Source organism: Hetaerina americana, unplaced genomic scaffold (assembly GCF_022747635.1).
Source record: "Hetaerina americana unplaced genomic scaffold, ioHetAmer1.1.p SCAF_6, whole genome shotgun sequence".
Lineage (NCBI taxonomy): Eukaryota > Metazoa > Arthropoda > Insecta > Odonata > Calopterygidae > Hetaerina > Hetaerina americana.
In genome coordinates this window covers 41,065,335-41,080,673 of record NW_027287205.1, presented here as the reverse complement: position 1 = coordinate 41,080,673, position 15,339 = coordinate 41,065,335, and the positions used below count along the sequence as shown (strand labels likewise).

The following is a 15,339-nucleotide window of genomic DNA, read 5'->3' as shown; positions in this document are numbered from 1 at the left end:
GAATAACTGGTTTCTATCCTGTAAATCTTTACCTGAATGATCCTATTCCTGCGTGTTGTCCATGTATAGTATACTCTCTGAATAGTAAATAAATAAATGTATAGAAGTTTCTAAGAATGCATTGAAATGAAATGGGCACCCGAAGAGACTGAAATACGCCTTTCTATATTCCACAGGTTTGAGTATGTTTACAGCACTACATCCATCAGCCCTTTCCTGCAAACACATATATGTAATATTTAGTCGGCTACAGTTTTTTCATCATATTAGGTGTATAATATTCCGCTTGGGGTTTTGACTCGGGTAATTTTGAGTCAGTTATGGGGAATTTAATTTAATATACAGTTGTACTTATACTTTCTGATTACATTCCATACAGTGGTATTCAAACTTGGTACAGTTTTCCACCATCTGATGCATATCATGTTAATTCATTAGTGTGATGGAATGTGACTGAAACAAATGTGGATGTAAAGGAGATAGGAAAACTGAAGGGATATCAAATTATAATAATTGAAATCAAAATAAAAAACAATTGTGGGCATAAAAAACATTAGTTGCATTTCCACAACTTGGACATGTGACAGGCGCTATTTTATAAGTTCTTCATGAAGTGAGGGGTTTGCATAGCAACAATATAATATATTCATTTTTCACAATATAATAGATTCATTTCGATAAATATTACAATCATATCAAATGTCGTCAATGTAATTATTGCTCCATGTATACAAAAATAAATTATTAAATGCAATGAAGATATTCAAAAAAGAATTCAGCAATTGAATAAAGTGGGTTAGTAAGTAACCAGGTGTGTAACCCATTCTTGAAATTTGAGCCAGCCAGAGTTGGTAGCCAGTTATACAATCAAATGTTCACATTATGAAATGAGCTGTAAATTAAGGACAGTTTTTAATAAGTAGCATTGAAATTCGCTTTATCCCTAATGGTGTGGTTATGGGTGGGAGATCTTAATTAGTAAGATTTAAGGTTAACTTCCACATGAATGGAAAGATATATAAACCAAATACAGTCATGATTCCATACCTAATATAAGGCTTGCAGGAACCACTTGGTGGTATATTAGCAAGAGATCTAACAGAGCATAACACATCATTGGTAATGTAACACATGAGGCATTTCTTAAAAGAAATAACATCAATAATTGAAATAACGAAGTTTTTAATTACAGAAAGCAGATGAGATACATAGGCAATTTTAAAAACCGAATATAATTTGTAAAAACAATACAATTTTACAAACAGAATGCATAGCTTATTGACCAGAAATATAAAAAAAAACCTTTTGTCCCAAGCAATTAGAAACAGATCTCGTTTCTTTTGTTGAAAAGCAAAAGTACAACTAAATAGCCAATTATTCTTATCATTAGCCAACGAAATACAAGGATTTCAACAGTTGCTAATGTAGAAATTACAGCAAATTATTAAGAATGGGGGGGCTAACCCAGTAGAATATTGACACATTATCATTCCAAATACACTACTATAAAATAGTGCACAGTATAATACCACTGCCTGATGTTATCATAAAAACCTGAGAACATACACCAAAGAGAGATTTCAGATGAATTGATGCTCTAGTTTGAGGAAATTCATTAACACTGAATTAATAAACTTGGTATTTTTCACACTAAAATCTTTATTACAATACCGGTTTCGACACACAAGCAACATCATCAAACCGGGATCAAAACTAGTAGTATTAAAACAGTTTTTTTGTGGCAAAAAATACCAAGTTTATTTCTTCGGAGAGAAATTTCAGTTTGTTCACTTCAATAACTTTCAACAAATCTCTCTTCATTGATGGGTTTATACCAAATTAAACCAATATTTCAATCTTCTTCATGAGAAAATAGCTTTCAATCCTTATTTGATTTTACCTACAAAATGATCTCGATTATTCAATATTTGAATATTCTGACGAGCTAATCAGTTGACTTTGAGATTCATATCTGAGGTACCTATCCTGAGAAAATTCTATCCATTCCTCATTTACATATTGTTATTATTATTGGTATAAGCACAAGATAGTGTATCACTATTTAAGGTAATCTGGAACAAATCTGTATGTGGGTAAACTGCTCAGTAAGCTCTTTTCTAAGCATAATCAAGCAGGAAGATGTAAAAAGGAACTTCAAGGAGTGGTATATTGCCATGAAGGATATTCAGAAATAACATTTGTGGGAGTTTTCAGTCATAGAACCATGTGTAACTTGTTCTAAATCAAGAATAAAAATCAGGTTTATAACCAATGTACAAAATTTCATTTGTTTATTGAACCAGTAAAATTATTCTTCATTCAGATTGTTTGAAAAATAGTACTGACTGTGGTGACAAATATTGGTATTTCCTTACATGCTCTTTCTTCTATACCACTCAGAAATGACTTCTAGATTTTTGGGATGGTAATTTCTTTAAATTTTTTGTCAACATTAACGATAGCTTGACCAAAAAATGACAAGGTACCCCACATGTATTAACCAAAGGTGGATCATGATTATGAACAGGCTCATTGCTACATAGTTGTACCTCAATACAACTTAACAAATAACAAAAAAATTAACATTTGACAATAACAAGTTTCCAAGTGATTGTATAAAGCTGAAAATTAATCAGGGAAATTATGCAATATTTTCACTTCAAATACCCAATGCATAATGTACTTTAAAATATAAACAACAGCTTTAATTACCATGATGTTTATGCACAAGTCAAGGGCTAATTTCGTGCCTTTGAATCAAAAATAATCATATAACACAGCCCCTAATCACTAAATAATATGAACAAATTATTCTTCATTAATAATAAGAACACTTTTCAAGAGATTTGGATACCCATAAAAATATTCATTTTGAAAAGGATATTTTTTTTCCATTACGATGGAGACTCAACAGCATCTGATAATATTACTTCGGCCAGTAATCACATTAACCTTCCAAAACATTACAGCATTAATTCAGTTTCCTCCACTCGCACCTTTTCTGTTCACACATGGTGATGGCTTGGATTAAGTTTGCCAAAACTACTTTGTAAATCACAAGTTGCATGCCTGTTATCACATTAGCGTGGAATTAACTGCTGGAAAATTATACAATGATCTGAAACCAGCATGAAACATTCTACTTCCTAATCATATAATTTGGCAAATGATGAGCACCCCATACAATTAGGAACTTTGGTAAAAATGAATGAGACTTTTAAGGGAAAATTGCATTCTAATCTGAGTTTAAGCACCAAATATTGCAAATGAACATAGATCGATGATCACTTTAATGAAAACCACAAGTTATATAATATGAACTATGTAATTGATAAAATAATTAATTATAAAACTCATAAATCATTGGTAGTTGGCTAGTACTTACTCCCTAACTATTAAACTATCCACTTAGATGAGCTTCAAAGGTAAAATTCTTAAGTTTAGCAATAACTCAGCAAATGAGAATAAATTATAAGCCATCCTGATAATATTTCATCAATTAGGGGAAGTATTGCAAAAAAATGTATGCTATGAAAATGTATATGCTCTACATAGTCATAACTCAAGAAGAGGATCAAATTTACAATGGCGTGAACTTTCACTGCACTGCCATTTTCATAAAATTACATGAATTAACAGGTGACTATTAAGAAAAAAATTAAGGGAAACCACAAAATTTAAAGCTCATTAGGGGAAAACCAACGAGGAAATCAGAAACTTTAAATCAAAAATAGTTGTCCATGGAGAGTACTAAGTAGGAATAGGCCTTAAAGACAGCACAAATGCAGGCAGAAGTTACAAATAAATTGAATGAAATGAAGTCAGGCAAACAAAGTTCTCATGACTGGTAGAAAATAAGTCATTATGGACTGTCGAAATTCATGCTTAAATAGGATAACACCATTATCAAGTACTTAAAATAGAGAAATGAAATACATTACTTGGTCAAACCTTAACTAGTTAATAGAAGCACTTGACCAAATCTACCATCTAAAAACTACAATCACATTAAGGATTTAGGCAGATGATGGTAAAAGTATAAGTGCATATTACTTATGTAAACACAGCTTATCCTAATCTAACCAAACTGAACATATATTCATAGTTTGAAATTAGATCATGCTGCTACAGATGGGTAAGATTCACTTATATTTGGCCATTAATGATCCCATTCAATTAAACATGATTCCAAGTTGACTCTAACTTTTGGATGTATTGATCTACAGATTCATCACCATATCATGTAAGAGTACCATGCACAGCCCACTAACGATATTTCTCTGTCCCTCCTCTCCCATTCATCCATTTATCTGAAATCGCACTAATGACTTGAGTTGTCATGCACCACAAATAAGGAAACTTTTAAAGGCATTTAGCAATTCGCCGGTATAACAGAAAACAATTAGCACTGAAAATAACAATTGTACCTAGTTGTCAGCAGTGATCGAAATTAAAGTCCTTATAGTCGTTGAATAATAACAAAAAATATTTATCGATGGTTCTAAAATCTACAGAATGAAGTTCATCAAACATTTTCTTACACTCTCCACATATCAAAATATCTGGCTGTTTTATCAAAATTAGAAGGGTAAGGGATTGAGTTTTTCAGTATACAGTAAACTCCCTCTAATCTAGCCCCACTCAAAAATTACCTTGGCGATGTCACTCCAAAAAGTGACTCACATAAAAAAATCAACAAATCTGTATTCTCCCTGAGTAAAGGAATTTCCTTTTAGACAAGATTTGGATTCAGATATATCAACAGGTAAATGTATGACATTTCCTGCCACATTTTAGCTAAAGAGGAAGACTTGCATAAAAATTAAAAAACCTAAAACAGTGCTTTGGCTTTTAAGGTAACAAAAAATGAGTATTAAATTACTTTATTCAGATAAAAAAGGGTATGATGATTTTACAAAAAATGGATACGGTAAGCAACAGACAGTATACAGAATATTACACATGCATACCCACAAAACGGCATATTTGGCTAGGGATTTAACCACAAGGAAACCAAATGGGAGGCAGTTTAACCTAAAGATGAATAATGTGCTTTGAGCTTCCTGGTGGCAGATGGCAAAGGGGAAACCAAGAAAGGAAACATTTTTGTTCCTATTTCTTTTAAATGGTAAATAAGTCCAAATGCAATAGCCACCATGTTTTTACATATAAAGAAATTTCAGAAAAACTGAAATTTCACACTTCACCGCTAAAAAGGAGTAAAAAAAGTAAATGTTACACCATTGAGCTCACTTGACAAAATCTATGATTGTCTGCACTAGCTCAGTATTCAATGTATTACAGCCACACAGATGACTTATAAGTGGTAAAAGTTACTCAAATATCAAAAGGTCAAAATCATTAAGAAATTTTTTAAATATAAAATCTCATTTCCTTAAGTTAATATTTTCACCTATTGTTTATATTTTATATTCTTTTCAACCTTGAATTATGTCATTGATGGGGCCAAACATGCATTTTTTTAATTAGTAAATAAAACATTACTACAATGCATTTTTAAAGACATATTTCACAATGTACCTAAGAGCTAAGAAAATTACTTCTACAAATCAAATGATAATGGCACTAAGAATTGGCAGTTGTGAAGAACAAAAAACATATAGCCACTACCAAAAGTTTTCACAAAGAAATAGATTCTTTCATTATGAGAAAAACAAAATTTGCACTTTTCCACAGATTTATTGTAACGTACCTTACTTCTCACTCTTTTCTTCCAACCCCCCCTTCCTCAAACAGGTATAAATATGATGTATCACATGTTGAATCTTGTCTTGTATCAGGAGATGGTTTGATGAACTGAAACACGTCATACATTACAAATAAATCTGTGGAAAGGTGCAAATTTTGTTTTTATCATATTAACAAACCTCCACTACATCTCGCCTGAATCTATTGAATATATTCAGATTATTTTTCATGTCCTAACTTGATATCTTTCATGTGACTGGCTCTCAATTTGTTGTTTACAGATAATTCAACTATTCACAACATGCTCCATTTCTTATGTTTATGAAGTTTGAAAAGGAAGATTTAATGCTAAACTGTAAAACTATCAGGACTGTTTACAACTGAGTATTCGTGTATCGACACTTCTTGAGGGAAATGGCTAGAGACTAAAGAAAACAGTTCACTTAATTGCTCAGATATAACTTTCTATTTTTCATCTTGTTTTCATAAAACTTATATATTCTTTGTTTCATTGCATCAATCAATGATTCCTTATCCTTCATATTTTCTCAGTAGACATAACTATTTATGAGGATTAAAATAAATAATTTGAGAAAAACAGAACGCTTCGGTCATCATCTACCAAACAATTCTTCAGTTTGCGATTTGAAAACACTTTCAACTATCTCCAGGTATGAATATGTCATTTAAAAAAACCTCTGTTTGGCCCCAATGTTCGAAAGATTGAAACATATCACCTAATATGTAAGAGTATGTAGTGGCATAAAAAAGAAACACTGGCCTCTTACCACTCAACAGTTCTATCACACCTTGCACTCAGGGCTAGCCAAATATGATTCCAAAAATCAACCTGGGCCTTTCAATTTTATCTTAATAATTACTTTAATCTTCCTTCACAATTATACATTACTCAGAACCTACATTGCACCACTCATTTCTTTCTCACTGACCTCCCACAACTGGTTACAACGGCCTACTTGGCAAACAAGACAAACTCAAAAAGCAACAGTAATTAACTCAAAGGTTGGTTTACTAACAGAAGCTAGACTTCACCTTACACTGAGCCCTAAGGTAAGTGATATTCAGATATGAAGATTAGTGTATCACTTTTCCTGAAAACATGAATTTAATAAAAGAAAATTAAAACCAGAGTGCTTAAGCTTATTTGAAAAATTATAAAAGTGTTAAACCTCTGGCTTTAAATATTCAAATGACAATTAACCTTGAAGCACTTAACATTCTTTTTGGAAGCCAAATGGCCACATTGGAATTCCAACTGCAAGCAATTAAAGGAATAGCCTAATGAAACAAAATTTTAATTGTTAAAATTGCAAAAACTTACATTTGAACTTAGCATTAACATGGGACTTAACTGTAAAAAAATAATTATATCATTCAATAGCCACTCGATATATTCCAAACTTTTCCACAAGACTTTTTTTAAATTCAAGTATTAAGGATGCACCTTGCAAAATTAATACTTTTAATAGCAAAGTTTGATTAGGCATGCACAGAAGTAAAAAAATATTTTTTTTTCAATGCTACACTAACACAACCATTACTGAATTATCCAGCCCATTACCATCAAATATACCAAAGATTCATTTTTACTTCATTTAAGTCTATTTATGGTTTACAACACGAATATTGCCCAGTATTATTCCTTTGGGACAAAAAATGCACAATTCATTCATGTAAATCACCAATTTGAAAATTCTTCACATTATAATAAGGAAAATTGATCGTAAAAAATTGTGTACAGAGTAATGAAAAAGTTTTCAGAAAATATTTATGTATCAATTCCCATTGTAGCATTGTCCATAAACACAATGTCACTGACAACTGAGATATGGGATGGTTTTAGTTCTTCACAATGTACTATATGAGTTAATATCAAAGTGGTTATGATTGAAAATTGTCAATTGTCAGATAGCAAAACTGTAACAAAGTTGAAAATGAAATTTGGCTGAACTTATCCACATGACACCTGTATTAACTAAGTATATTTTCATATTAGCTGTGAAAGTTCTGACAATGAATTAAACTTCTCCCATTAATCATACACTTTAGAGAACATAATTAATTAATGCTTTTAAAGGCACTTCACACTAACTCAGTCTATATAGGAACTTACAAAAATAGAATAGAATAACTTGGTTATGATTATGCACTATATCTTGACTATTATCCCTGAATAAAACTTTATGTTGTCCATAAAGTCAGTATGACTTGCTTCATTGTATCAGTACAAATTAAAATTTTCTTCATCCAAAATTGTGTTGTTTTTTTTTAAATGAATACCCTGAACAAGTACACAGATCTCACAAATTTTGACATGAACAAACTTTTAAAAAGTTCACAATGTGAGCATTTAACCCAAAATCCCACAAAAAATATATTTTATACATATTAAAAAATATTGGCACATTATTAAACATTAAAAAAACATGACTAAATCCCAGGGATTATTAAATATGAGGCATACAAATGAAATATTCATAGTGTAATCATTCATTTTGTCATGCCCAACCTCATCATGACTTCCCTGTTACAAATGAAATATATGGAAGACTGAAGCCAATTTATGCATGCATTATATTTCCTGCAACAGAGCACAAACAATCATTTCCAATGCATCCAAATATATCACATCCGTTTCTGAAATGCACCTGGGGCTGACTCATCCTTCCCTCCTTCATAGGCATCATGCATTTCATGAGCTGAAAAGCAAATGGGAAAATTATTCAGTTGCAAAAATTAAAGTTGTATAGCATAAAAATTAACCATTGGTCATATACAAAAACAGGTATTTTCATGGATAAAATTTAATTCCATCAAAATAGTAATGGGACCAAGGATATGGTTCATGAAGAAACCTTTTGAATTTGACACCGTTACTATTAATCACAATTTATAAGACCATATTGCAAAAACAAGAGAGGCATTAACAAAGAAGAGGGAATGCATGATTGGAATCCCGAGAAAAAACACAAGGGTAAGATTAGCACTTTATGCGAAGTGTAGCATTGTCACATTTCAGAAATACATGACTGCTTGGAGAAACTACGCTTTGGGTAAAGAGAAGAAGGAAGAAAATTTCAGTGATATGGTAAAGGTAAGTCAGTGGAAATCATTACTGTATTTCCCGGCCTGTAAGATGCAATTTGTTACTCCAAAATTTCCTATAAAACCATCTGGTATTCATGGGCTAAGTGTATCCGGGTATCACTTCAACCTATAAATCTCAAGCTGATTCACTACAGGAAGTGAACTATTTAAAAGTAAGTATTTTTCCCTCCTCAAGCAAAGAAAATGGCTGTCTCTATTTCAAATTTTGATAATAACAGTGTTACGAGCCAGTAGTAGGCAATACAGCTTTAATATTTCCGTAGCAGTACTTCCTAAAAAAATACTTCATAAATTTTAAATACATACAACAAAACATATTTTATTTTATTCTCATATGTGTTGCTACTGCAAAACTAATACACATAGGGCTAATAGGGATGTACACTCTCAACTCAAACATTTCATTTCCCACAGTAAACTACTGAGCTTACAGGTACTGAACCACAAGTATATGCTAGTGTTGCTCAGTGCGTAATACATTCCTCACTATTTTGTGCACATATCTGCTTGTACACACAGAAACTAAGAGTTGCATAATAGGTTAAAATTAGAATAACCTCACGGGATCCGGAGAGAGAAAATTGGCATACAGGGCCCGTACAATAAGTATCGGGACTGGTTCCAAAAATCCAAATTTATTGCAGTTGTCATTGCAATTACTTCATAATCTTCAAAATACATTCCTCCTGCATTGATGCACTTAGTTCAGCACGTCTGCCACTCGTCAAAAGCCTGCTGGAAATCGGTTTCCAGAATACTGTTGAGAGCCTTTGTCGTCGTCGCCTGAACTGCCACGATGGAGTCAAACCAATACCCTTTGAGCTCCTTCTGAGCTATCCTTTGAGGCAATAACGTTGTCGAGAAAATCTCCATCTTCCTGGATGCAGTCCAAAATTTCTTATGAAATTTCCACCCGCAACAGTTTTTGTTCCTCCCTCAAGACTTTTGGCACCAGCTTCACGCACACTTTCCTCATCGCAAGATCCTCTGTTACAATGGTGTGGATGGCTCCGCCTGGACGGCCAGTCTCCTCACTGATAAGGGCGGTGGTTAAAAACCTGTCAGAGTCCAAAACCTTTTTCACTTTGGCCTTCCTGAGCATCGGTTTGGGCAGTTGTCGGGCGTCAGACGTGGTGCTTGTCTTCGACAAACTCCTTTCCTTCCTTAAACATTTTGTGCCACTCAAAAACTCTAGTGCAGCTTAAGGCATCATCCCCATAAGGGTGTTTAATGAGTTCAAGGGTCTCCGACGCAGATTTCCGGAGTGTAACGCAAAACTTCACAGCGTAGCGTTATTCGACGCTGCACTCCATGTTGGCGTGACAACACCACAAACAACCACTGGTCACAAAAATCCACCTCCTGTCTTAACGCATGCCCGGAGGGGACTGAAATAATGTGCACCAGAGTAAGGTAAGCCAATCCAAGCACTAAATGCACTATATACATATGAACTTGTGTTATCAATGATTCCCAGTGGCTTCTACTCTAACCACTCAATAATAACTAGATCATGACTTGAATTTTAAAAAATAATTACACAAATACATAAATATATTGTTCAGAGTGAAAATAATAGAATGCCAACATCATACAAAAATGTAAAAATTAACTTGGTAGAATATCTTCATCATCATGCACTTCTGATTCATTTGTCTTCATACCTTTGATCCTCAATTCAAGTATGATACAAAAGATGGAGCACATAATATTCATCTGATTGGTCACCTGGGCAGCAACTGATCAAACATGCTAGTCAGCTTATATGAATCATCTTTAAGACCTTGAGTCTAAGCCTTTAAGCTCTAATTCCTTGATCACCCCATACCAACATCCAATCACATCCTACTAGTAGTAGTATTTAGGGGAGGTGACCGACAGCTGAGGTCATTTGCGCCATAGGGGATGGACAGGAAAGGTTGAAGAGTGGAGAGAAACCCGGCGTCGGCATTAGCCTACTCTTTACGAAAGGCGCCAAGGGGTCCACAGCTTAACGTCCCATCTGACGGACGGCGTACTCACTCAAAGTGCCCTCCACAAAGTACCTCAAGTAGGGATCGAGATACCTCTGAAAAATATTCAACACGGCCGCGATTTGAACCCGGGCCCACAGGGTGGGAAGCCAGTATGTTAGCCCGCGCACCATCTCGATCCCCCAATCACATCCTTCTGTCAACAGGTAATGTTCTACCAATTACCAAAACAAAATATATGAATTAATGTTCATTACTAATACTCTGGAATTCATCCTTACAGATCAACCAGCAGTGTAGGTTTGATGGCTTTCAAGATGACAAATAGCTGATGCTACATATGTAAAGCCAATATTATTGACAACTCAAGACCCTAATAAAACACATGGCCATGATTTAACTTTCAATAATCCAAAGAGTATGTGGTCCAGGGTAATTAGAAGGGAAAAATGAGACTAACAAATATAAATCAATTCATTGACATAAAGAGGTTGAAATAAAGTTTCAGAATGCATGACCACCCATACAGTATAGCTCTACACTTGCACAACAGGGGCAATATCTAAAACGTTTAGGCATAACTTTAAGTTAATTACTTGTCCAAGGAAAAATATAGACATGGTAAGTAAAATTATTTTACCTTTATAAAACTTGGCACTGAACTTAATGTCAGGTAACAATCTTAGTATGGCCGGGATTATTTCTGCTTTGCTCTCTAGATCAGCTCGCGTGTTCCACACTTGCACCAGATCATCTCCAATGCCTACAAAAATAGAGGTATTTAAATTTTTTATAAATTGAAACCTGAGGTAGGCCAGCACATAAACTAAATGAGGGAATAAGGGTGATCAATATCTTACCTCACAAAACATTATCAAAATGGAGATGCATTCAGCAAAATATGTATGGTGAGATAACAAATGACATCCACTTAAAAGTCACCATTCCAAACACAATGCTTTAATACTATGTTTTCGTTTATACATTGCAAGATATTGCCGCAGGAAATGCTAGTATTAATTTTTTCAAATAATCAAAAAAATTAACAACAGAAATAAACCCAAAGTTTGGATTTATAAGTGAGCATAGAGCTCACCTAATATTAAGCCTAACGATATGTGACATTCACACATCACGGCATGGGGGCCAGTTCCAGCTCAGAGGTATTACTGAGGATTGAGCCCAATCCCTCTGGTCAGTGACCCACTTAACATTTCTGCCCTCCATGTGGAAAGATTTTGCACTTTCCCAGAGGCTTCATTTTTAAATACATTTCACCAATTTGCAGTGAAATGTGATGTATCTTAAAAAAAGACTGTGGAAAAGTACAAAATCTATTGATATGGATATCGAATACTTCCAAGATGTGAAGCCTGAAACTGCAGGGAATATTTCTGCCTTCTATCACAAAGCATAAGCCATGAAGTTAATTGCACAATAAAGAGAAGACCATGCTCAAATAATAAGTTAATTGTATGTGATGATATTGCAATATGAGGGTTTTTTATAAGAAAACGATACAGCATTCTTCCTTCTACTGCCACTTCTTCCCATAAAGATATCAATTTTCCATAATTTTAGGTTGACCCTTTTTTATTAATTCAAGAATCGCCAACCACCCTGACATACCATAAGGATATTCATTTATGAAAATGATGGCGTTAGAGGTTGCCTGATGAAATAAAATTTCATATATATTTCATGACCTGATTCTTATTTTATCAGATCTGAAATTGTACTATTAAACAAAATATTAATGAGGATATTAATGAAGACCATTATGTGCAGCAAAGGCACCATAAGAATAAAGTTCTGGTGCTTTTGAGACAATTTTTCATAACAATAACAATTACCTATTAGGGGCAAACATTATTGTTTTAACTACATACCTGCTCCCCTGCTTGCTGGCCTATCTCTTATGGAAACAGATACACCACAAATTTCATCCTCTGGATGAACAAATTCCGACAACTGTTCTCCAATAGCAGCTAGCAGAAGTTCTTTCCAAACATGAACCTGATAATTAGAAGAATTAATGTGTCTGTTGAGACAAAACTCTGGATATTCAGGAGCTAATGAGTGAGTGAGCAAGCTTTCATTACAAACGGAAAAAAAAGGATTTGGCAACATATTTCAATTTAAATAACAATAAAAAATTTAAATCTAACAAAATATAAAAAACGTACCACATAAATTTTTATTCCATGATAACTTACCAGGCGCATTCAAATTCTCAGATAACCTATTTTTTCTATTCGGACTGGGAGAATATAGAGAGATATGGCTTGAGCTTCAAATTTAATACTCTCTATGAACACAAGACATGGACGACTAGCACATCGACCCCTGCACCTCACGGTGAGCAAGGTTCATATCACTGCCAATATGGCAAGAAGCACATTCAATACTTGAACTGGTATTATATACTGTACAGCATGTAATAAGTTTTTTTCACTTGTGTGGTTGGACGCCCAATGAAATCAACCACCGATTGAGTGAGAAATGTGGTAAACAGTGAAATGGATGTGGTAGTTCTACAAAATTCTGAACTTAACAAATGTGACAACAGACCGGAGTAGCCTCGGCTATGGAATCACTGAACTGGCATTGTGAAAAATGTATACGCCTCAAGGGATATTACATTGAGAAGTAACCAAAATACCAATTTTCTGGTGTAACTAGTGGTTAAAAAAATAGGACACTTAAGAACTTAAATACATGAGCTAGTCTCAGCAGTTTCTCAATTTAGGCTGAAGACACTCAACATCCTTTTCATGATTTTTGCATGAGTAATTCACTGTGCATGCTTTTATGGCGAAGAAAAGTTTCAATTAGCATGTGAACATTAAGCAATCTTCCTGACAATACACCCTGCTTGTTATAGAAACAGTAGAACGTGGAACATAAACAAAACATGGCATAGACAGAAAAACCAATGATCAAGTGTTTCATTGGAAGGGGGAGAAAAAAGGTTGTTCAGAGACCTTGGAAGATTGGCAGGAAAAGTGCAAGCAAGGCTTCTCAAGTGACAACGGAACATATAAAACTAATGGAGAGAAGAAAGTTTGATAAGCAAGGTAGGAAGGGTTAAAGATTAGGAATTTTTAGTGGAGTGAAGGGAGATATAAAGCAGGCAGAGTTGAAGATTGCCAATTTTGTAGCATCTGGTTTAATAGTATTTTTCAAGCTAGGTGGAGCTGGCAGTGTAGCAGCTTAATCCCTGGGTCCATCAAAAAATCTTATTGGTTGACCAATGGGGAGAAAAATAATATATCCGTCCTGTATATTAATTATATGTGAATGAAACATAAATGTTTAGGCGTGAGCTCTTTAATTTACTGAATATGTTTCATACAAGATATAAAGTCTTACAGAAACTCACCGTGTCTCCCTTGCTACATTTTAGTCTCCATGTTCCTCCTTTAGTGTTGCCCTCTTCCTCCCACAAAGGTCGTCTTGTGCCTCGCATCAAGTGGTAACTGTATCGAGGCTTCAGCTCATTTGCTGGAGGAATGTGTCTCAAAACTGCCCAAAATCCCTGCACAGTGTCCACTTCATAGATTCTTTTCAGGTTAGCTTCAAACTCTGCTGCTGTTGTTCCACGAACAGCTCTACAATGTCAATGATAATTACATCACTACCGAATATTGGTCACAGAAAACATGGAAATTATTCTTGAAAAACGGAATCCTAAAGGATTACTGCGCAATATACGATTTTTCCTTTCACTACTGTTTTCTTCGGGGAGCTTATGAAGTGCAGCATAAGGCATATGGAAGATACGGTGGTTACGGTAAAACCGCGTCACTTTCGTAGAATGCTAGTGTTAATTCGTCTTTTTCTAATTTTTCGAAGCAAATTATAAGCGACGAATTGTCTGCATCAAAATTAATGTTTGATAAAAATAATCCGCATTGATAGGCTTAGGAAAGTTGGGTAGAGCTGTCTAATTCCATCTTTACCAATTATCGTTCACAAATTAGCAGGGGAAATGCTAATACAGGAAAATAAGGCTGACCGGTGTATGGAAAAATGGAGCAATTAAGCCATTTTAAATGGCACGTTCAGGGCAGCCGACCAAGTTCCTTCTCACTCATTCTTTGAGAACCCTTGTCCTGAATCAGGCAATCACGGGCTTCTAATTTTAACTTTCTCCAAAGAGATAAGATATGATACATAATGCTTCTCACCATTTGGAATAATGGCCGCAAAATTAATATAAAATTTGCCAACAAAAATCAAGTTAAGTCCAAAGTGAAATACAAAGAAAAAGTTGGGCGAAACTATCGCCGGCAATCTGAGAATTACAGGTTACCTACAAATTGAAAGATGACATACTTATCTAACCAAAAAGTCCATGACGTTTGAAGAGGTACTCTTTCTTTCTCTTCTTTTTCAAATGTTTGGATGGTAGTGTGAGAAATAATTGGAGATTTAGAAAGATCGACGGAAACGTCGGTGTCAAGCGTAGCCATTTTCTTTAATGTTACGCATTCTAATAACAAATGAAAATCCCAGGGCGATATTT

The 15,339-nt window shown here is 34.3% G+C and overlaps 1 protein-coding gene across 1 annotated transcript; it reads right to left on the bottom strand.

Moving 5' to 3' along the window:
* Nucleotides 1-1,116: 1,116 nt before the first annotated feature.
* Nucleotides 1,117-15,323, bottom strand: LOC139694919 (eukaryotic translation initiation factor 4E type 3-like). Its single transcript, XM_071593424.1, has 5 exons — nucleotides 15,150-15,323; nucleotides 14,194-14,422; nucleotides 12,701-12,827; nucleotides 11,452-11,574; nucleotides 1,117-8,429 (listed from the first exon to the last, which is right to left on the bottom strand). Exons 1-5 carry the CDS (start codon nucleotides 15,284-15,286, stop codon nucleotides 8,356-8,358), a joined length of 690 nt encoding a protein of 229 aa, XP_071449525.1. The 5' UTR covers nucleotides 15,287-15,323; the 3' UTR covers nucleotides 1,117-8,355.
* Between the last annotated feature and the right edge of the window lie 16 nt (nucleotides 15,324-15,339).